This window comes from Mobula birostris, chromosome 18, assembly GCF_030028105.1.
Source record: "Mobula birostris isolate sMobBir1 chromosome 18, sMobBir1.hap1, whole genome shotgun sequence".
In the NCBI taxonomy this organism is placed as follows: domain Eukaryota; kingdom Metazoa; phylum Chordata; class Chondrichthyes; order Myliobatiformes; family Myliobatidae; genus Mobula; species Mobula birostris.
This window is the reverse complement of record NC_092387.1, coordinates 14,467,140-14,491,819: the sequence shown is the minus strand read 5'-3', so window position 1 is coordinate 14,491,819 and position 24,680 is coordinate 14,467,140. Positions and strand designations below refer to the sequence as shown.

The 24,680-nt window shown below is 43.0% G+C and overlaps 1 protein-coding gene across 2 annotated transcripts in view; it reads left to right on the top strand.

The window, feature by feature from the left end:
• Positions 1-8,697: 8,697 nt before the first annotated feature.
• The window catches only part of tbc1d2b (TBC1 domain family, member 2B), a 113,358-nt gene continuing 97,375 nt past the window's right edge, over positions 8,698-24,680 (top strand). The window contains exon 1 of one of the 2 annotated variants that reach the window (XM_072282239.1): positions 8,698-9,203. In XM_072282239.1, the coding sequence (XP_072138340.1) occupies positions 8,853-9,203 (351 nt within the window). In that variant the 5' untranslated portion in view covers positions 8,698-8,852. The remainder of the gene's footprint in view (positions 9,204-24,680) is intronic. The other variant, XM_072282238.1, reaches the window with a different exon arrangement.

The following is a 24,680-nucleotide window of genomic DNA, read 5'->3' as shown; positions in this document are numbered from 1 at the left end:
ATGTTGTAGCTATATAGGACCCTGGTCAGACCTCACTTGGAGTACTGTGCTTAGTTCTGGTCACCTCACTATAGGAAGGATGAGGAAACCATAGAAAGGATGCAGAGGAGATTTACAAGGATGATGCCTGGATTGGGGAGCATGCCTTATGAGAATAGGTTGAGTGAACTCCACCTTTTTTCCTTGGAGTGACGAAGGATGAGAGGTGACTTGATAGAGGTGTGTAAGATAATGAGAGGCATTGATCGTGTGGATAGTCAGAGGCTTTTTCCCAGGGCTGAAATGGCTAGCACGAGAGGGCACAGTTTTAAGGTGCTTGGAAGTAGGTACAGAGGAGATGTCAGCGTTAAGTTTTTTACGCAGTGAGTGGTGAGTGCGTGGAATGGGCTGCCGGCGATGGTGGTGGAGGCGGGTACGATAGGATCTTTTAAGAGACTCCTGGACAGGTACATGGAGCTCAGAAAAATAGAGGGCTATGGGTAACCCTAGGTAATTTCTAAGGTAAAGACATGTTCGGCACAGCTTTGTGGGCCAAAGGGCCTGTATATTGCTGTAGGTTTTCTATGTTTCTAACCAATGGTCTCTCTTCAATGACTTCACGCTCGTTATTTATTGCTAGTTATTTATCTTTGCATTTTCAGAGTTTGTTGTTCATTGATCCTGTTTACAGTAGCTACTGTTCCATAGATTTGCTAAGTCTGTCCACAGAAAAAGAATCTCAGGGTTGTACGTGGTGACGTGTATGTATTCTGACAGTAAATCTGACTTTGAACTTTGGATGGAAGCATTTGAGCAGAACTATTCTGCTTAAGCCCCAATGTCAATGTGTGTTAAACAAGGATGTAAACAGCCTTGAAGCTGGACAAAGCAGACGGAACGGAAGCTACCTCAAATCAACAGCAGTGGTGCTGTTTCTGTGCTTAAGGAAAAGCTACCCGAAGTTAGGAATAAGCAGAATTTGATAATTTCAAAGATAATAGCAGCTGTTAACAGTAAGGAACTTAAGACAATTTCCAAAATGAAGACAGGAAAGGATGGTTGAGGTTTTCCGCTGGTTTTTGGGAAGAAATGGAAAGAGGTTCACAGATCCAAAGCACTGACAATTTCTTTTGCAACAGGATTCCTGGAGAATGAATTGAATCTGATCATACACAGTTAGTACGACGCTATTACAGCTTGGGATGTCTGAGTTTGGAATTCAATTCCGGCATGCTCCGTAAGGAGACCCTGTAATCCTCTCCACAGAATCCATGGGTTTTCCCCAGGTGCCAGTTTCCTTGCACGGCCCAAAGGTGTACCAGGTAGATTGATTGGTCATTGTAAATGACAGGAGGAGAAGATGGCGGCGCACGTAGCCTCTCCGGTGATGAATATCTGTTATCTGTCAAGTAGGGGACTGTGCACAATTCTGATTTGATGGAGACAGACGTGAGAGTGCGGAGGAACACCTGGAAAACATCTGAAATGCCCGCTTCGCTGCCGCTGCTACTGTGTGGTAACCGGAATCTCCGGAGCTGAAGGCCCCGAAATCCTCGGCTTTGTGTGTTTCAGCGGCCGGGGCGAGGTCGAGGGTGCTTGGCAGAGGATGGCCTTCGGGAGGCTGGTCGGAAGCTTGGAGTTTTCAGACGGATGGACTCAGTGTTGGCTGTGATCAGCTGCTTCCAAGGTATTGGCAAGTTGACGGTGCCTGGAGGTTTATGGCAGGGAGTTTCTCCCTTTTGCCGCCTGCTATCGGGGACTCGGGAGTCGATCGACTCGGGACTTTGAGACTTTATTTACTGTGCCCATGGTCTGTTCTTCATCAAATTATGGTATTGCTTTGCACTGCTGTAACTATATGTTATAATTATGTGGTTCTGTCAGTGTTAGTCTTTGGTCTGTCTTGTTTTCTGTGATATCACTCCGGAGAAACACTGTATCATTTCTTAATGCATGTATGCATTTCTAGATGACAATAAAAGAGGACTGAGTGTTCTCATAATCTAATCTAAATTGTCCTGTTAGGATTAAACTGGGGCGGTCGGGGTTTGCTGGGATACCGCGGCTCAAAGGCCAGGAGGACCTACTCCACGGTGTATCTCCAAATAAATTAAATTAAATTAATATTTCACAATGAAAAATGAATTGGTGAAGGCACTCAGATTCTGTCATAGCAGAATACTGGGATGTGTAGTCAAGATGTCCACAACGTTAGCCACAAGCATGAATGGAGGCACCGAAACAGCAAGTGTGTCTTTGTCAGGACACCCAGTGCGGGGCAAATGAGCTTGTTACTTCGCATAAAAGGAAATATTCATCTGAAACCCCAGAGTGGTATCTCTTGGAGAAATCCACACGTAACCCATCTTGCAAGAGTACACCAGTAAACAAGACACTCGTAATCTCTTATTGCAGAGTGAGACTCCATTCCACTCGCGATACCAACATCTGTCTTCAGGACATTCATCTCATGTGGCACTCACTCTTTGTACTTGTGCAATTTTTAACATTTTGCTCTTATATTACATTCATAACATAATGTAATTTTATGGTTTAGTTACACAGTGATGTTCATTTTTGTTATACAACCATAGCTTAATGATAGAAGGAGATCTGAAGTACTTTGTTTCTGGTAGAAAATAGCAACATTATGAGGAATTACAACGAGCAATCCAAATTGAAACACATCTGGTGCCAATCTGTGATTCAGGGAGGTGTCCTGTTAGGAACATCATCACCGTCATCCCATGTAATCACTATTATGATTTACAAAAGTGAATCTACAGTGTAGTACAATGTAACAGCAAGTGTGACTGCATACAAACTTCCCTTTCAAAACCAAGTTCACCAACGGAGAACACAAAAGAACGGGGCAGTCCCCTCAAGGTTGCTTGTACTAAGCTTTCATGGTTGATTGGTATTTTAACCCATATGTCTTGACACTCTTACATAAGAAAACTGTCAATCTCAGTCTTCAATTAAGAGCGAACACTTGAGTTTATGTATTGAGCAATAACAAAGAAAATGCTCCCAAGCACTCTAGCTAGCACAGAAGGTTTGATACAAAGCAAGGGCGAATGACCAAAATCTCAAAGACATTAACCCATGAACTCCCTTTGAAAGATTCTTCACCTCATGGTCTCAATATTTATTACTTATGTATTTCTTATTATTATTTCTTTCTTTTTGTATTTGCAGTTTGTTGTCCTTTGCACACTGGTCGAATACCCAAGTTGGTGCGGTCTTTGATTCTGTTATGGTTATATTCTATGGATAATGAATCTCAGGGTTGTATATGGTGACATGTATGCACTTTGATTACAAATTTACTTTAACGTTGAACTTTTATCCAGAAAATGCTGGAAACACTCAGCAGGTCAGGCAGCATGTGTGGAAAGAGAAACCGAATTAGCCTTTTTCCGCATAAAGATTCCCAGGAGCTGTAGCATTTTTGGTTTTCAATCACTTGGTTTAAAATGAAGGAAACCCAGTGTCAGTTAAGTTGGGGGATGGTTTTCCAATGTTGTATTTAGGAAACTGAAGACACTTATTCATAAAGAAAGGATTAAATTTGGCGATAAACTAGAAGTCTGATATTGTAGCAGATTACAGCACCACAGGAGATTTCAGGAAGAGGGAAGTGGAAGTTGTGCATAGATTTGAAAATATGCAGATATTTTAAAGACTGAAACCAATACAGATAAACAAGCATAGAAGATGTTTCGGGGGAAAGAACGCAACCAACCAAGCGTCAACTGATGCCTTCACTCTGAAGTTACGGCTCAGAAACAGACTGTCTCTATGATCTTCCACCCAGCTTGTCCTACAGTGCCACTAAACAATGCCCTTCAGTGCACAAAAATGGCCTAAGAATCAAAAGGGGAAGTTGGTGGTCATGTAAGAGAAAGTAAGTTCCAGGGGAATTAGACCGATGGAATTGCTCTACTAGGAATGTCCTCTTTCTCTGTCATAACGAGAATGACCTTTACCCTTTGACACTGAACTGTACACAAGATCTTCACATATTAGAGTAAACCTGTTTCAGCTTGGACTTCCAAGTCATCATAGCACTAGAAAGTTTCCAAGAAAATGGAAACAAAATTAATTTTGAAGGGCTTGGGTGATGTTACAGTGTTAAACTCTGCCACATGTACAGCAGCACTAAGTGAGTGGGGTTCGAAGAATTTTAGTAGTGATGTAAAGACAAAAGAATTTTATTGATAAAGCAGTTTTGTTTCCATTGGTAATATAATTTGATGGTCTATTAACTATAACAACCGGTATTTACATATCATGGTAAAAATGACTTGCCTACAGGAACAATTATCAAACAAAACTGAGGACATTTGCAAGGCTGAGCATTGAGAGTTTGCTTTAGGTAATTTAGGGTTTTACTAAAGTCTTGAACCTGGCCTTCAAAACATTTTACATTCTTGGAATTCCGTGTAATAAAAATTGGATTTGGCTTATTTAATGACCAGAATTCATGGCCCTGTACTTAATTTAATGCATATTTCAGTTTTAAATACCTCCATCTGTTTAAATGTTCAGGCAATTTATTGTGGTGAAAACTTAGGTCTCCCTGTGGAGGAAGGACATCATTAAGGTTCAGCTGAGCTTTGTACAGTTGGCTTCACAAAACAGGTTAGAACAGGGAAAGTGGAGAGGGAAATTGGATTGGGCAAAAACAAAAAGTTTATATAAAATACTTCTTGTTAGAATTATCCTTTCTGGGCAGGATTTTTCCAAAATTGCTGGGAAAATTAAGAACGGAAATAACAATGGCTCTGGTAAAGGTGGGATTGGGGGGGGGGGAGTAAAAACTCTTTATGTTTTCAAATTTCCAGCATAATTATTTTTACTTCTTTATACATTTACACATAAACAAATCATGAACATAGGAAAATAGAGCAGGAGAAGGCCACCCGGGCTACCAATGTGATCATGGCTGATATGCTCCGTGTTGGCGTTTGGCCAAGTGGTTAAGTTTAGTGATCTGAAGGTCGCTAGTTCGAGCCTCAGCTGAGGCAGCATGTTGTGTCCTTGAGCAAGGCACTTAACCACACATTGCTCTGCGATGATACCGGTGCCAAGCGGTATCGGCCCTAGTGCCCTTCCCTTGGACAACATCCATGGCATGGAGAGGGGAGACTTGCAGCATGGGTAACTGCCGGTCTACCAAACAACCTTGCCCAGGCCTGCGCCCTGGAAACCTTCCAAGGAACAAATCCACGGTCTCACGAGTCTAACGGATGCCTATGATTTGCTCCTCTTCTATGTGGAGGCTAGATCTCATTTCCTAATTTCTCAGAAATTTATCAAATTCCTCTTTAACTACCTCCAACGATCCAGCATCCACATCTTCCCTTCCAGAGATTCACAACACACTGAGTAAACGATAAAAAGACAGCTTTGTCACACGTACAACGAAACTTTGACACATACAGTGAAATGTTTTGATTGCATCAATGATCAACATAGTCCAAGGATGTGCTGGGGGCAGCCAGCAAGCGTCGCGTGATTTTGGCACCAACATAATGTGCCCACCGCTTACCAACCGTAACCCGCATGTGTTTACTAACCCTAACCCGCATGTGTTTACTAACCCTAACCCGCATGTGTTTACTAACCTTAACCCGTATGTGTTTACTAACCCTAACCCATATGTGTTTACTAACCCTAACCTGTGTTTACTAACCCTAACTTGTATGTGTTTACTAACCCTAACCCACATGTGTTTTTGGAAAGTGGGAAGAAACCCAACCGCCTGTAGAAACCCACATGGTGAAGTCATGGTGAAAACATATAAACTCCTTACAGACTGTAGAGGGAACTGAATCTCACTGTTACTGCTGCAGCTATACAGTGTAATGCTAACCACCATGCCACTAAAGTAGTTCCTATCCACCTTACCTTTAAATGACTACCCTTCTCTGAGGATCTAACCTGGTCCCAACATATCGATGCAGCTATAAAGAAGGCAAGATAGTGACTATACTTCATTAGGAGTTTGAAGCGATTTGGCATGCCAACAAAAACACTCAAGAGCTTCTATAGATGTACTGTGGAGAGCATTCTGACAGGCTGCATCACTATCTGGTATGGGGGGGTTACTGCACAGGACTGAAAGAAGCTGCAGAGGTTTGTAAATTTATTCAGCTCTATCTTGGGTACTAGCCTACAAAGTATCCAGGACATCTTCAGGGAGCGGTGTCTCAGAAAGGCAGTGTCCATTACTAAAGACCTCCAGCAACCAGGGCATGCCCTTTTCTCACTGTTAATCATCAGGGAGGAGGTACAGAAGCCTGAAGGCACACACTCAGCGATTCAGGAACAGCTTCTTCCCCTCTGCCCTCTGATGCCTAAATAGACATTAAACCTGTGGACACCACCTCACTCTTTTTAATATATTTCTGTTTTTGCATGATTTTAAATCTATTCAATATATGTATACTGTAATTTATTTATTCTTCTATATTATGTATTGCATTGAACTGCTGCTGCTAAGTTAACAAATTTCACAACACATACCAGTGATAATAAACCTGATTCTGTAATTCTATCCCTTTGTTCGAGGTTCTCCTACTAGTGCAGATGGGCAAATCCACCGTATCGTGCTTTAAGATCAACCCCTCATACTTTGAAACTCAAAAGAAACTTCTTTAGCCACCCCTTAGCACAGAGGCTCCCAATGTTTGTTTATGCTATGGAGACATACCATTAAGCCAGGAGCGTGCGGATCCCAGGCTGGGAACCCCTACATTAGAGGGACACTCACTCTGATTGCCAATGCTTTCTTAAATAAGGGATTCAAATTCATGTATGGTACTTCAGGTATGAGCTCACCAGTACTCTGTACAATTGTAACATTTTTTGCTTGTGATTACTACACAAGAATACCCAGATTCCTTTGTAGTGCATTCAGCTGCAATGTGTCTTCAACTAGACAATAATCTGCCTTTGGATTCCTCTTACCAAAGTACATACCCTTAACTTTTCATGTTAAATTTTGTTCGCTAAGTTTTCACCCGCTCACCCAACACATCTATAATCTGTTGCAGTGTTCAAATGTCCTCTCACTTATTTACATAGCATTGGCAAATTTGGACGACTTACATTTGGTCCTCTCCTCCAGCTCATAAATAGCAAATAATTCAGAGCCAGGAATTGATTCTTGGAGTACTCCATTAGTTACATCTTTCATTCAAACATTACTGTGAGCATATACAATATTTACTAACAATCATACCACTATTCAAGCAGGCAGCAAAGTGGATCAACCCAACAGAACAGGCAGCACCTATGGAGGGAAATGGACAGTTGACACTTTGTGTGTTGCTCTAGATTCCAGCATTTGCCATCTCGTGTCAACAAGGTGAATCATTTCTACGTTCTCAGGGGCAAATAACAGGTGGCACCTTGTTATGCACAAAAGTTTGTGATCTAAAACATTATTTGTTTCTGTTCACAGATGCTGCATGACTTGCTGAGTTTTTTCAGCATTTTCTGTTTTTATTCCCACAAATGAAAAATCTTTTAGAGGCATAATGTCAAACAGTACAGAAACCAGCCCTTCAGCCCAGCTGGTCCTTACTGACAAACAATTCCATTTATCAGTGTTTGCTCCATATCCCTCTAAACTTTTCCTATCCATATAGGAAATAGGAGCAGGCGTAGGCCATCTGGCCCATCGAGCCTGCCCCGCCATTCAATAAGATCATGGCTGATTTGTCTGTAAACTCAGCTCCATCTACCTGCCTTTTCCCCATAACCCTTAATTCCCCTACTGTGTAAAAATCTACCTGTCCAAATGATGTTAAATGCTGTTAATGTACCTGCCTCTTCATCTGTATACAAACCACCCTCTCATTAAAAAGGTGCCTCGAGGTTCTTATTAAATCTCTCCCATTACACTTTAAACCATGTCCTCTAGTTTTTGATTTCCCTACCTGGGACAAACACATCCATCTTGTCTAAGTCCCTCGTGATTTTATACACTTCTGCACTCCTATGATAAACGTAGAAACCTACAGCACATTACAGGCCCTTTGGCCCACAATGTTATGCTGAGAATGTAACCTACTCTAGAAACACCCTAGAATTTTCCTACTCCTTAGCCCTCTATTTTTCTAAGCTCTGTGTCCCTATCTAAGTCTCCTAAAAGACCCTATTGTATCCGCCTCTACCACTGACGCCTGCAGTGCATTCCACACCCACCACTCACAGCGTGAAAAACTTCCCCCTGACATCCTCTGTACCTACTTCCAAGCACCCTAAAACTATCCCCCTTCCTTGTATTAGCCAGTTCAACCCTCGGAAAAAGCCTCTGGCTATCCACACGATCAATGCCTCTCATCATCTTGTACAGCTCTATCAGATCACCTCTCATCCTCCGTCGCTCCAAAGAGAAAAGGCCAAGTTCACTCAACCTATTCTCATAAAGCATGCTCTCCAGCTCTCCAATCCAATGAATTCCTCTACGCTCTCATCATTTGGTTTCGTTTTCTATTTTGTATGATGTAGCTATTAATTACAGTGATCTTGAGGCGCTTGCAGTCTCCTCAGAGGTCACATGAAATCTTATCTTCGTTGCACTCGGAAAGAACCTGCCCCACTAAATCATCTCTCCGGGACCTCCCAATCTTCGCGAATTTGATGGATGATGGGAATGGCAGTGCGCAGACGCAGTTGAGAGGGGGATTCTGGGAGTTGTAGTTTGACTATTACTGGACGCTGGACGACAGCTAGCTTTCAGCTCGGCCCGCCCCCTTTGTGTCAGCCGGAGAACGGCAGCCCCATGGCCGGAGCTTGAGCGTTGGCTGCCGTCCGCTGTCCGTTCGGTAACCGTGCTGCCTGCCCAGCTCGGTCGGATCATGAGAGAAGAAGAGGCGGCAGCAGCAGCACCAGCGCCGGAGAACGCGCTCGCCCCTCAGTCCGAGCCGGGTCTCCCCGCTCAGGAGCGTCCGGCCAACTTGGGCCGGGAGCTGCCGCCCAAACTCTGCGGCTACTTGAACAAGCTTTCGGGGAAGGGCCCGCTCAAGGGGTTCAAGTCCCGCTGGTTCGTCTTTGACCCCCTCCACTGCTACCTGTACTACTTCAAGGGCCCAAGCGACGCGATCCCTCTTGGGTACATCGACATCGCCGATGCCTGCTTCACCTATGATCTGGAAGCCGAGGAGGGGCAGATGGAGATCCGTTCGGCAGGTCGAGACTACACCCTTAAGGTGATTAGGGTGAGAGGGGCCAAGGACGTGTGGATGGAAAGAGGGGTGCCCTAGGGTGTGGGGTTGGAAAGGGAGTGCCCCGGGTGTGGAGAGGTTAGTGAGGGAGGTACCTCGGGTGGGGATTTAAGAGAGGGTTACCCTGGGGTGGGGGGTATGGATAGAGCGCGGAGAGCCCCTGGGGCAGGAAGTTCGAAGGGGATGCTCTTGGTGTCAAAAGAGGGGAAGAGGTCACGGGCGAGGAGGCTCAGAGTGCAGTGGGGAGGGGAGCTGAGAAGCTTTTGGTGTGGAATGGGGGAGAGGAATCTCTTGTTACAGGGAAGCATGAAGTTGGGTTTGGGGGTGGGGGGCAAAGCGTTGAGGATTGAAAATGATGGAGTTTCCTGTAGTTGTGAGGTTTTAGTGATGAGATGGAGAGATGAGCCTGGGATGAGGAGGGTGGTGGGTTTGTGGTGACAAGCATCAAGGATGTTATTTAATGTAGATAGAGTTGGGGAATTGAAGTTGATTTGAGAACTAGAACAGCAAGGAAATGGGGAAAGGGTTAGAAAACAAGCTTTAAAAAAAAGAAAGTGCTGGGAAAACTTAGATTGGTTAATATCAGTAGACTTTGAAAGAATTATCGTTTCATAGAACAGTGTAATATGGACCCTTTGCCCTACAATGGTTGTGCTGCTTTATATAAAGCTACTCCTCAATCAATCTAATTCTTCTCTCCTACACAGCCCATAATCCTCAATTTTCCTTACATCCATATCTAAGAGTATTTTAAGTAACACTATTGTATCAGCCTCTATCACTGACCTCATGTCCTGTTTCAGTCATCCAACACTCTGTAAACCAAAAAAAAAACTCTACCTCCGACCTGTCCTCTAAACTTACCTCCACTCACCTTAACTGGATATCCTCTGGTATTGACTAATGCTTCCCTGAGAAAAAGAGGCTGATTGTCCACATATCTGTGGCTCTCATAATCTCACACACCTCTATCAAGTTGCTTCTCGTTTTCCTCCTGTCATTCCAACGAGAGAAGCCTGATCTTTCAGGTCAAAAATTGTTCTTACTTCAAATTTCTAGCATCTACAGCTTTTTATTAGGAGACAGGATTGGTAATTAGGCATAGAAGCAGGTTTTATTTGATTTGGGTTTGTTTTGGGCAACAAGAAAGGCTCTTAAAGAAGTGAGAATTTGGTGTTCAGTCTTAGTCAGTTGACCCTGGCCACCTTCGCTGGCTTGCATTTGTTTGGCAGTTGTTCTAAATCTTATCAAAAAGATTACATTTTCGTTGAGGAACCTACTTTTTCATTTTGTTGCTAAAATATTGTTTCCCACTTCCTACTATCTGTTTCTGCTTAGTACCTAGGTGCACTACAACCAGCTTCAGTGTCAAGGGCAGAGTCACACCTTGATAAACTTTTGGTTAGAAACTAATGTATTACAACAAAACCAACAGTTGTGGGAGTTTCCTGTGATGGTATTTGATGAAAGATTACTTTGTAAATATTAAGAGGGGAGAATTCCGGATGTAATAATGCCATAGTTTTCTGTATAATGTGGCTCTGCTGTTATCTCAATGTGCATGTACAATTATCCTTTGTTAATAAATAATGCACAGAGTAAAGTGTGTTGTGTTTAACAGATTTTTGGCATTATAAGATTCATATTCAATCATCATGAAACAGTTGTAACAGTGTGACAATGGTGGTTTGAAGAACCACCTCTGACACTTAAGTAAATGACAATTGTTTCATTGAATCTCATTAAGAAGACATGAATTACACAATTTTAGTTACTAGTGTGTACCTGTACCACATTTTTTGTTGAAGGTATTAGTTTTGGATTATTGTCACATGTACCATAACACAGTGAAACATTTGTCTTGTAGACTGTTTGTATGCAGTGCACTGAGGTTTAGATTTAAGAGTAGAACAGTTATATTAGAAGTAATGAGTGGATCTGTAGCGAGGAGCTTTCAACAAGTTGCCACACTCTGGGTGCCATCTTCCTTATGGCAGACCACAGTTTGTGCGGCTTCAGAGCTGTGTGTCAGGCATGGCTATAGGCAGTACTGGAGCCCCACAGGGGACTGTATTGGCTCTCTTCCTGTTTACTCTGTATACCTCAGACTTTAGATTCAACACCAAGTCATGTCATCTACAGAAATTCTCTGATGGCGCAGCAATAGTTGGGTGTATAATGGGAGGAGAGGAGGATGAATACCAGGGCCTGGTGGAGGACTTTGTCCAATGGTGCAAGCTGAATCATCTGCAGCTCAACATCAGTAAAACAAAGGAGATGGTGATGGACTTTAGGAAGACTAAGCCTGTACTGCTCCCTGTTTTGATAGTGAGGACATGGATGTGGTGAGGACCTACAAGTACCTGGGGGTGCATCTGGAGGACGGACTTGAGTGGAGCACCAACACAGAGGCAGTGTACAAGAAGGGCCAGAGTTGCTCTACTTCCTGAGGGGACTGAGATCCTTTGGAGTATGCAGGCCTCTCCTCCACATGTTCTACCAGCCTGTTGTCACCAGTACAATCTTCTATGTGATGGTGTGCTGGGGCAATGGCATCAACATGGGTGATGCCAACAAGCTCAATAAACTGATTAGAAAAGCTGGCTCTGATATAGGAGTCAAACTGGACACATTGAAGGCTGTGGTAGAAAAAAGGACCCTGTGGAAGTTCCTGGCAATTATAGACAATATTTCTCACCCTCTGCGTGCCACCTTGACTGAACAGAGGAGCACTCTTAGTAATAGACTAGGATAACTACACTGCTCCAAAGAGTGCTATATGAGATCATTCTTATCCTTGGCCATTAGGCTGCATAATGAGTCAGCCTGTAGCTGGGGAAGTGTCGACCCTGTCCTGTTAGACTGTTTGAGGTAACATGTTTTTTATTCATTCTTACTTCTCTTCTAATATTTGTATATTTGTGCACTTGAAATGCTACTGTGACACTAATTTCCTTTGGGATCAATTAAGTATCTTATCTATCTTATGTGGATGGGTGGGTTAGGAAGTTTGCAGACAACACAAAGTTTTGTGGAGTTGTGGATCGTGAAGAAGGTTGCCAAAGGATATAGTGGGATAGACCATAAAATATAGGAGCAAAATTGGGCTGTTTGGCCCTGTGAGTCTGCTCCACCATTCCATCTTGGCTGATTTATTATCCCTCTCAAGCTCATTCTCCTGCCTTCTCCCCATAACCTCTGATGTCCTTACTGATTAAGCGCTCACCGAACTCTGCTTTAAATGTATCCAATGACTTGGCCTCCACAGCCATCTGTGGCAATGAATTCCATAGATTCACCACTCTTAGATGACATGCTGGATCTTAACAAACTTCTGAGAAAGTGGAGGTGCTGCCGTACCTCTCCCCTGTAGAAAAGTTTGACAAGAATGGTCATTGTCATGGAAACATCATGATTGCCTATGTCGTATGACATGGCACATAATGAATGAATAAACCTCTTCACCTGATACCCTCATGAGACTGGCCCTTGAACTTCTGGTTTCCTCCTCCTGTAGTCAATAATCAGCTGTCTCATTTTGCTGGCATTAAGTGAGAAGTTGTAGTTGTGGTATCATTCAGCCAGATTTTCAATCTCCCTCCTGTATGCTGATTCGCCACCACCTTTGATTCAGCCAACAACAGTGGTGTTGTCAGTATACTTGAATATAACATTGGAGCTGTACTTAGCCTCACAGCCATAAGTATAGAGTGAGCTGAGCACACAGCTTTGTGGTGCACCTATGCTGATGGAAATTGTGGAGGAGATGTTGTTGCCAGTCCAAACTGACTGAAGCATGCAAGTGAGGAAGTCAAAGATCCAGTTTCACAAGGAGTTATTGAAGCTTTGGTTTTGGAGTTTATTGAGTAGTTTTAGGGGATGATAGTGTTGAATGCAGAGCTGCAGTCAATGAAGAGCATCCTGATGTATGCTCCTTCACTGTCCAGGTGTTCCAGGGCTGAGTGAAGAGACAATGAAATGGCATCTGCTGTTGACCTGTTGTGACGGTAGGCAAATTGTGGCAGATCCAAGCCACTGCTCTCAAGCAGGAGTTGATATGTTTCATTATCAGCTTCTCAAAACACTTCATCACAGTGGATATGAGTGGTACGAGACGATAGACGTTGAGGCTGGTTACCAAGCTCCTCTTGGTATAACTGAAGCTTATTTGAAACAGTTGGGTACCTCAGACTTCTGAAGCGAGAGGTTAAAGATATCATTAAACACTGCAACCAGTAGATTTGCTCTGGTCTTCGGTACTTGGCCAGGTACATCATCTGGGCCAGTGGTTTACCCTCCTGAGGGATGCTGTCACGTCGGCCTCAGGGACTGAAATTGGGGGCTGTGGGAATTTATGAAGGTACCTCCATGTTCTGTCAGTACACAGTTAATGGTAGGACCTTTAACAAAGATGATGCTCAGAGAGATCTTGATGTCTCTAAAAGTGGCAGCAGAGGTTCATAGGGTAGTAACGATGCTGTACGGTAAGATTCAGGATGCTTGCACTTACTGTATTTTTAGCATTATACCATACTTTTATTATGTTCACTATCTAAGTATATTTGTTATTTCTTAACAACTGGTGGTTCAGATTAATATAACACACATCAAAGTTGCTGGTGAACGCAGCAGGCCAGGCAGCATCTCTAGGAAGAGGTACAGTCGACGTTTCAGGCCCAGACCCTTCGTCAGGACTAACTGAAGGAAGAGTTAGTAAGAGATTTGAAAGTGGGAGGGGGAGGGGGAGATCCAAAATGATAGGAGAAGACAAGATGGGGAGGGATATACCGCGTCCGGTGCTCCTGATGTGGCCTTTTATATATTGGCGAGACCCGACGCAGACTGGGAGACCGCTTTGCTGAACATCTATGCCCTGTCCGCCAGAGAAAGCAGGATCTCTCAGTGGCCACACATTTTAATTCCACATCCCGTTCCCATTCTGACATGTCTATCCACGGCCTCCTCTACTGTAAAGATGAAGCCACACACAGGTTGGAGGAACAACACCTTATATTCCGTCTGGGTAGCCTCCAACCTGATGGCATGAACATGGACTTCTCTAACTTCCACTAATGCCCCACCTCCCCCTCGTACCCCATCTGTTATTTATTTTTATACACACATTCTTTCTCTCACTCTCCTTTTTCTCCCTCTGTCCCTCTGACTATATTCCTTGCCCATCCTCTGGTTCCCCCCCCCCCCCGTCTTTCTTCCTGGACCTCCTGTCCCATGATCCTCTCGTATCCCTTTTGCCTATCACCTGTCCAGCTCTTGGCTCCATCCCTCCCCCTCCTGTCTTCTCCTATCATTTTGGATCTCCCCCTCCCCTCCCACTTTCAAAATTCTTACTAACTCTTCCTTCAGTTAGTCCTGACGAAGGGTCTCGGCCTGAAATGTCGACTGCATCTCTTCCTAGGGATGCTGCCTGGCCTGCTGCGTTCACCAGCAACTTTGATGTGTGTTGCTTGGATTTCCAGCATCTGCAGAATTCCTGTTGTTTGCTGTTGTTCAGATTAATGTGTCTGCATTGTGTAAAGAACTCCTTAATTTGAACTATTTCTTGCTGAAGAACAAGAAGGTAATAGACAGAAAAATGGAGGACTGGTCTTAGAATAGGTTACAAAGTTGGCACAACATCATAGGCCAAAGGGCCAATAATGTTCTGTAATGTTCTATGTAACTTGAGTGGTCATTAACCTAGATGTGGATAAGTGAAAGCAATACATTATTGTGTTTTTCAAAATCACTGTGGAAGACTTCTTGTTTGATAATCAGTATGATCATGACTGCCATTTCTTATTGCAACTAATGTAGCAACCTATCTCTAACTTCCTTCATTCAGATTTCATCTTTCCATCATCTCTGGAGTAATTGAAAATTAAAAATATACAAATGCTAGAAATCTGTTTATCTACTTTATCTGAAGCTGGTATTATCACTGTTTAGCTTATCCAGAATGTTAATCGCATCTCAGCAGCATCTTCTACTTTAATGAAAATGAATTAAAAATATTAATTTAACACCTGCAAAGGAGGTCCTGCAAAGAGAGTTTAGGGTGTTAGGTGCAAAGTTGAAGGACAGGACCTCCAGGGTTGCAATCTCAGCATTGCTACCTGTGCCACGTGCTAGTGAGGCTAGAAATAGGAAGATAATGCAGCTAAATACATGGCTAAGGAGATGGTGCAGGAGGGAGGGCTTCATGTTTCTGGACAATTGGGCTTTGTTCCAGGGAAGGTGGGACCTGTTCCGACAGGACAGTTTGCACCTGAACTGGAGGGGGACTAACATCCTTGCGGGAAGGTTTGCTAGTGCTGCTCTGGGGGGTTTGAACTAGATTTGTAGGGGGAGGGGAACCAGAGTGTTAGAGCAGATAGTGAAGTGGAGGAGAATAAAGGTCATGTGAGGACTGCATGTATAGACAGAAATCAAAGGTTTGTACGAGATAGAAATGTTCACAGATGCATCTATTTCAATACAAAGAGTATTGTAAGTAAAGCAGACGAGTTTAGGGCGTGGATTGGCATGTGGGATTACGACATTATTGCTATTAGTGAGACTTGGTTGTAGGAGGGGCCGGACTGGCAGTTTAATGTTCCAGAGTTACTTTGTTTCAGATGTGACGGAAGGGGAGGGATGAAAGGGGGAGGAGTGGCATTACTAGTCAGGGAAAATATCACAGCTGTGTGTAGACAGGACAGCCCGGAGGGCTCGTCTACAGACGCCATATGGGTGGAGCTGAGGAACGGTGAAGGTGTGACCACACTAATAGGGTTGTATTATAGACCGTCCAATAGTCAGAGAGAATTGGAGGAGCAAGTTTGTAGAGAGATAGCAGACCGATGTAGGAAACAAAGTTGTAATAGTAGGGGATTTTAACTTTCTGCATATTGACTGGGACTCCCACGCTGTGAAAGGGCTAGATGGCTTAGAGTTTGTCAAGTGTGTTCAGGAAAGTTTTCTAAATCAATATATAGAGGTACGTACGAGAGAGGATGCAATACTTGATCTCCTATTAGGGAACCAGATAGGTCAGGTGACAGAAGTATGTGTAGGCGAACATTTTGGGTCCAGTGACCATATTGTCATTAGTTTCAAGTTAATTATGGATAAGGATAGGTCTGGTCCTTGAGTTGAGGTTCTAAATTGGAGAAGGGCCAATTTTGTGGAAATGAGAAAGGATCTATAAGAGTGCATTGCGATAAGTTGTTTTCTGGCAAGGACGTGTTCATTAAGTGGAAGGCCTTCAAAGGTGAAATTTTGAGAGTGCAAAGTTTGTATGTTCCTGCCAGGATTAAAGGCAAAGTTAACAGGCGTAGGGAACCTTGGTTTTCAAGGGATATTGGCGATCTGGTTAAGAAAAAAAGAGAGGTGTATAGCAGGTATAGGCAACAAGGAACAAATGAGGTACTTGAAAAGTACAGAAAATGTAAGAAAATACTAAAGAAGGAAATCAGGAAGGCAAAAAGAAGACGAGGTTGCTTTGGCAGATAATAGGGTTTCTACAAGTATATTAAGAGTAAAAGGATAGTAAGGACAAAATTGGTCCCCTAGAAGGTCAGAGTGGTCGTCTGTGTGTGGAGCCTCACAAGATGGGGGAGATCTTAAACAGTTTTTTTGCATCAGTATTTACTCAGGAAACTGGCAAAGCGTATATAGTCATAGTCATACTTTATTGATCCCGAGGGAAATTGGGTTTCGTTACAGTTGCACCAACCAAGAATAGAGTATAGATATAGCAATATAAACTATATATAATTAAATAATAATATGTAAATTATGCCAGGAAATAAGTCCAGGACCAGCCTATTGGCTCAGGGTGTCTGACCCTCCAAGGGAGGAGTTGTAAAGTTTGATAGCTACGGGCAGGAATGACTTCCTATGATGCTCAGTGTTGCATCTCGGTGGAATGAGTTTCTGGCTGAATGTACTCCTGTGCCCAATCAGTCCATTATGTAGTGGATGGGAGACATTGTCCAAGATGGCATGCAACTTGGATAGCATCCTCTTTTCAGACACCACCGTCAGAGAGTCCAGTTCCGTCCCCACAAATTCACTGGCCTTACGAATGAGTTTGTTGATTCTGTTGGTGTCTGCTACCTTCAGCCTGCTGCCCCAGCACACAACAGCAAACATGATAGCACTGGCCACCACAGACTCGTAGAACATCCTCAGCATCGTCCGGCAGATGTTAAAGGACCTCCATCTCCTCAGGAAATGGAGATGGCTCTGACCCTTCTTGTAGACAGCCTCAGTGTTCTTTGACCAGTCCAGTTTATTGTCAATTCGTATCCCCGGGTATTTGGAAGGAAGGGAAACAATCAGTAGTGTCATGGAACATACAGAGATTAAAGAGGAGGAGTTGCTTGCTACCTTACAGTGAATAAAGGTAGATAAATCTCCCGGGCCTGACATGATATTTCCTCAGACCTTGAGAGAGACTAATGTAGAAATTGCGGAGGGCCTGGCAGAAATATTTAAAATGTCCTTAGCCACAGGTGTGGTGCCGGAGGATTAGAGGGTAGCTCATGTTATTCCGTTGTTTAAAAAAGGCTCCAAAAGTAACCCAGATATTTACAGGCCGGTGAGCCTGACATCAGTGGTAGGTAAATTATTGGAAGATGTTCTGAGAGATCAGATGTACCAGTATTTGGACAGCCAAGGGCTGATTAAGGATAGTCAGCATGGTTTTGTGCCTAGTAGATTGTGCTTAATGAATCTTATAGAGTTTTTCGAGGAGGTTACCAAGAAAGTAGATGAAGGAAAGGCTGTGGATGTTGTCTACATGGACTTTAGTAAAGCCTTTGACAAGGTCCCACATGGGAGGTTAGTTCAGAAGTTTCAGACACTAGGTATCCATGGAGAGGTTGTAAACTGGATTCAAAATTGGCTCTGTGGGGGAAGACAGAGAGTGGTAGTGGATGATTGCTTCTCAGACTGGAGGTCTGTGACTAGTGGTGTGCCTCAGGGATCTGTGCTGGGACCATTGTTGTTTGTTGTCTATATCAGTGATCTAGATGATAATGTGGTAAATTGGATCAGCAAGTTTGCTGATGACACTAAGATTGGAGGCGTTGTGGACAGCGAGGAAGGCTTTCAAAGCTTGCAGAGGGATCTGGACCAACTGGAAAGATGGGCCAGAAAATGGCAGATGGAATTTAATGCAGACAAGTGTGAGGTGTTGCATTTTGGAAGGACAAATCAAAGTAGGACATACACAGTAAATGGTAGGGCACTGAGGAGTGTGGAGGAACAAAAGGATCTGGGAGTTCAGGTACATAATTCCTTGAAAGTGGCATCACAGGTAGACAGGGTTGTAAAGAAGGCTTTTGGCATTCTGGCATTCATAAATCAAAGTATTGAGTATAGGAGTTGGGATGTTATGGTGACATTGTATAAGACATTAGTGAGACCAAATTTGGATATTGTGTGCAGTTCTGGTCACCTAACTATAGGAAGGATACCAGTAAGATTGAGAAAGTGCAGAGAAGATTTACTAGGATGTTGCCGAGTCTTCAGGAGTTGAGTTACAGGGAAAGATTGAACAGGTTAGGACTTTATTCCTTGGAGTATAAAAGAATGAGGGGGGATTTGATAGAGCTTTACAAAATTATGAGGAGTATAGACAGAATAAATGCGAGTAGGCTCTTTCCACTCAGATTAAGAGAGATAAATACGAGAGGACATGGCTTTAGGGTGAAAGGAGAAGGGTTTGGGGGGAACATTAGGGGGAACTTCTTCACTCAGAGAGTGGTGGGAGTGTGGAACGAGCTGCCATCTGATGTGGTAAATGTGGGCTCATCTTAAGTTTTAAGAATAAATTGGATAGATACATGGATGGGAGAGGTCTGGAGGGTTATAGACTGGGTACAGGTCAATGGGACTAGCGGAATAAAATTTCAACACATACTAGAAGGGCCGAATGGCCTGTTTTTTGTGCTGTAGTGTTTTGTGGTTCTGTGGTTCTACCTCAATCATGACCTCTGCCTCCTTAAGCAGATATGGATTTTGGATTTGTATCCCTTTCACTTGCAAATTTTTTCGATTCCCTTTAATGTTTGCTTGCAATATTTCATGTGCTTTTTCTTTGCCTTTCATATATCCTTTAATTCCCCTCACCTCGTTAGTAAATTGTTATCTGTCATTTACAATCTTTTTTTCTTCTTTTGCTCAATTTTGGTCGGATTGATCAACCATGGAGTTCTGACTTTAATTTCTCTGCCTTTTCCCTTATGGTATATACCAGAACCATTGCTGAAATGTCACCACTTTAAAGATCTCCCACTATTCTCTTTTTTTCGATGTTGGGCTTTGATTCTAGTTATCCTGGCCAGATCTGTTCCTATCCCATGGAACTTTGTTTCTTTTCCATTTGACTGTTTTTACTTTATTGTGGTCTGTACTCTAAACATTATGTTTAGACTACAGATAACTGAGTCTTGGCCTGCTTCATTTCCCAGCAAATTCAGCAAGGCTGCCTTCCCTTTTTGGGCCAGAAACATATTAAATCAAGATGGTTATTTTTTTCTCCTTCCAGTAATCAAATATTCTCCTTAATCAATACTGCCACTGACCATGTTTTACCCTCTCTTCCAAGACAACTTGTATACAGGAATATTTACAACCATTTCCTATCTTTTAGCCAGGACTCTCTGCCACATCATTAATTGCAGCTGAGACTTACCAACTTTAACACACATAATTACGTTTACATTTCTTGTATGTAAACAAGCCATAGATTTCCTTCTCTCTGTCTGCTCAGAAATTTTATTTTTCTTATCGTGATGTCACTTGCCTCTTCCCAATTCATTTTCCACCTTTTTAAAAATGCTGCCTCTTTTAAAATCCCCAGCATTCTGCTAAATCCACCATCCAAAGCTCTACTTCAGGACATTGGTCTCAGTTCTTGTTTTGAGTGCAATCCATCTGGCCTGTTAGATCCCAACTTCCTCAATACTCAGTGAACCTAGAGGCCTTCTGCGGCATCTCTCCAACCACTAGTTCTTCTGCGCTATCATCCCACTGGATACTGAGTGTAATCAGGTCCTGCTTTTTAACTGTTTCAAATCTGCATGCAGGCCCCATCCCCCTTTCTATCTAGGTTATTGGTAACAATATTGACCATGACTTCTAACTTCCCCAACCCCCCCACCCCCCAGAATTTTCTGGAGCCACCTTCTGATAAGCTAAGAACCGAGGAGGCAACAGATCGTCCTGGAATCACTTGCGTAATCACAGAAATGGTTGGGTGTTTTCCTCAACAATTATTATTCTTTAACCTCCTTTACCTGTCTGTACAGTTGTGCCACCCATAGTGATGTAAGCTTATCTGACTGGAAACTAGATGACATTTTTCAAATTAAAATTTAACGTAGTTCTATTCATAGGCTTATTTAACAAGGTGAACCTGGAGAAGAAGGGAAAGGTTTTTAAAATGTCTAGCATTGGATGAATGAATATGGTATGTGTGAAATCCTGCTCATTTGGGATTAAAAAAACAAAATTATACATCTCATTTACCAGAGATTTGTTCTAGTCACATGTTTTTTTGACATTCTTCACAAGGTTATATCATGTTGTCACAGGATTTGTTTTGGAGCAGCTTTATTGTAAACTTTTTAATCATAGAAGCCTAAGTGCTCTGCTTCTTTCTCAACAAGAGAACCAACCAGTTCCCATACACCACTTTCTTCCAGCTGGCAAAACTGGTTCTCATCTTCGACATTTTCTCCTTCGGCTCCTCCCGCCTTCTCTAGATTCAAAAGGTAGCTTTAGATCCAGGCTATGCCTGCCTTTTCGTTGGCTATGTAGAACAGTCCATGTTCCAGGCCTTCCCTGGTAATACTCCCCAACTTTTCCTTTGCTACATTGACGACTGTATCAGTGCTCCTTCATGCACCCATGCTTAGCTTGTCAATTTGATCAACTTCGCCTCCAACTTCCACCTTGCCCTTAAATTCATTTGGTCCATTTCTGACACCTCCCTTCCTTTTCTCGATCTCTCTGTCTCCATGTCTGGAGAGAAATTGTCCACTGACATCTTTTATAAACATACCAATTCAATGGCTATCTTGACTATACTTCTTCCCACCCTGTCATCTGTAAAAATGCTATTCCCTTTTCTCCGTTTCTTCGTCTCTGCCGCATCTGTTCCCAGGATGATGTTTTCCTTTCCAGGATATCAGAGATATCATCCGCCTTCAAAGAACAGGGTTTCCCTTCCTCCACTATTGATGATGCCCTCACCTGCATCTAGTTAGATTATGAGAACACTCAGTCCTCTCTTATTGTCATTTAGAAATGCATACATGCATTAAGAAATGATACAATATCACAGAAAACAGGACAAACCAAAGACTAACACTGACAGAACCACATAATTATAACATATTGTTATAGCAGTGCAAAGCAGTACCATAATTTAATGAAGAACAAATCATGGGCATGGTAAAAAAAAGTCTCAAAGTCCCCGATAGCAGGTGGCAGAGGGAAGAAACTCCCTGCCATAAACCTCCAGGCACCGTCAACTTGCCGATGCCTTGGAAGCAGCCGACCACAGCCGACACTGAGTCTGTCCATCCGAAAACTTCGAGCCTCCGACCAGTCCCCTCCGATACAGCCTCCCGAGCACCATCCTCTGCCGAGCGCCTTCGACCTAGCCCCGGCCGCTGAAACAAGCAAAGCCGAGGATTCGGGGCCTTCTGCTCCGGAGATTCTGGTTACCACACGGTAGCAAGGGCAACGAAGCGGGCATTTCAGAAGTTTTCCAGATGTTCCTCCGTACTCTCACATCTGTTTCCATCAAATCAGAATTGTGCACGGTCCCCTACTTGACAGATTACAGATATCATTCACCAGAGAGGACGCGCATGCTGCCGTTGCGCTGCCATCTTCTCCTCCACCATTTACTGGACATTTACATTCACCCTATCTTCCCACCACTTTAACATGGAATTCCTCTGTGATTCCCTTCTCTGTTTGTCTTTCCCCACTAATCTCGCTCCTGGTACTTGCTTCTGCAAACGGCCAAAGTACTACACGTGCCTATTCATCTCCTCCCTCACCTCCATTCAGAACCTCAAACAGTCATTCCAGGTGAGGAAACACTTCGTACAAATCTGTTGGGGTCATTTAGCATATTCAGTGCTTCTGATGCTGCCTCTACTACATTGGTGAGACCTGTTGCAAATTGGGGCACTGCTTTGTTGAGCACTTCCGCTCCATTGGCCAAAAGCAGAGTTTCCCTGTGGCCAACCATTTTACTTCCTATTCCCATTCCCAATCCAACATATCGGTCCGTGGCCTCTTCTTTAGCTAAGATGAGGCCAAACTCAGGGTGGAGGAGCAACACCTCATATCCTGTCTGGGTAGTCTCCAACCTCGTAGCATGAACATTGATTTCTCCTTCTGGTAAAAATTGTTTTCCCTCCCTCCCTTCCCTTTTCTTCTGTTCCTCACTCTTGCCTCCTATCTCTTCTCACCTGCCTATCACCTCCCCCTGGTGCCCCTCCTTTCCTTTCTTCCCTGGTCCATTCTCTTCTATTACATTCCTTCTTTCTAGCCCTTTACCTTTCCCACCCACCTGGCTTCACCTATCACCTTCTAGCTATTCTCCTTACCCTCCACCCACCTTTATATGATGGCATCTTCCCCCTTCCTTTCCAGTGCTGAAGAAGAGTCTCGGCCCGAAACATTGACTGTTTACTCATTTCCATAGATGCTGCCTGACCTGCTGTGTTCCTTCAGCATTTTGTATGTTGTTATTTTTAAGGAAGTCGACTATGATTTAAACCAATTTCCGTTCCCTGAATCTTCTGTTAGGAGCCTTTTACTATCCAGAGGTTTGTGCTCTGTCTACGATTGAACAAGTTATTTATTAACTAAAGTGCAGCAAATTATTGTACAATTATTGTTGTGCAAGTAATTATTGATATTTTGCTTGGTGAGTCATATAATGGAATTTGTTGCAGCGTTCTTCAAATTAGGGGAGTTGCTCAGTAGATTTTTAGCTTGCAAGGAATGAAATATCTATGCTATCTTTAAAGCATAATCAAACCCAAATGCTGGCACAAGTGGCATAGCTGGACACCTCCTAATAATGGGAAAGGTATTAGTGAAATTTTTTCATCTTTCTGATCACTTGTAGTAAGCATACTGCTACTTTACACAGTCCTTCTGATTGATATGTGCATTATTGTGGAGCTTGGCAAGAATTACAGTGTTTGTTGACAGCTTCCTCATTTCTTTGTCCTTCATAGAAATTATCTGGATAGGGAGCAGTACAAGAGAGTGCAACCACCTGGGGCAGATAGTTATTGTTTCTGGGTTGCACTTCTGCATTTGCATTGAAAGCATGATGGACCTTAGGCAATGAGACTCCATAACTTCGCGATCACTGTAAAGAGAGGTTTCTAATCAGTCATTAGACAGCAGTCAAGAGTCTAGTCTTTTCTAGGTAGCTAGTAGCTCTGCACAACTAATTGGTGATAGCACAATTGGAGAAAGTCTTTGTTGACTTTGGTTATGCTATGGACAGCAAAGGTGAAGATGCCTGTACTTTTGAGGTCTTTAAACTCTCAAGGCATTTTTTTTTTAGCTGAATTGTGGATAATTTCTTACAGTAACAGTCTCCCCAAATGTTACTCTATTGGCTTATGTGGTAGAGATCTGTCTTTAACTTGGGACTGGTAGGCCGATTGAGTATGGTATGTTGTACGATGAGAGCATGGCCCTTTAAGTTGATATCTAAATTAGATGTTCTTTATTGGTTATTTATTTCTGTATTCATGAAGAACTTCATGAAGTCTTCCTGAGGCTGGTTTGGATAAGATCCCATCATCCCTGCTAAGGGCTTTTGTCTCAATTCTGCCTTTCAGCTGAATCAGTGCAGCAGAAGTCATTTGCATTCCAAGGAGTTCTGACCATGGAGAACTGTCTTGCATTTTGTCCTTTGAAACTGAAACCAGACTAAAATGAGGATCCAGTGAAACTGCTGGGTGCAGATGGGAATCTTAATTATTGTATCTTTCAGATACAGTAATACCAGTTTCTGTTTATAGAGGTCGTTGATTAGAACATAGTGAAACTTTATGCAAGTCCATCGGGTTTATGACCCAATACTGACTCTTAATACCTTAAGCAAAGTTTATACTGGTATTTGGCTCTTGAGACTGTCCTTCTTTTCCAGATCCAGCTTTCCTTTGGGGAAAGACTTAAGTGGGCTGAGTGACCATTGAATAGATTCTCCTCATTTCTTAGTGGGAGCAGAACCTCCCATCTACACTTGTACAAATCTTACACAATTTTATTTGTCTAATTTTATATTTTGTAAGAGAAAATTTTGTTCTCTGTCTCTTTTTCTTTGGGTTAGTGATTTGCAAATTCTGTAAGGGCAAATTTCTGCAATCCCAACAGCTGTAACATGGGGGTTGCCTTTATTGGCTTCATGTCTATAATCATGGACTA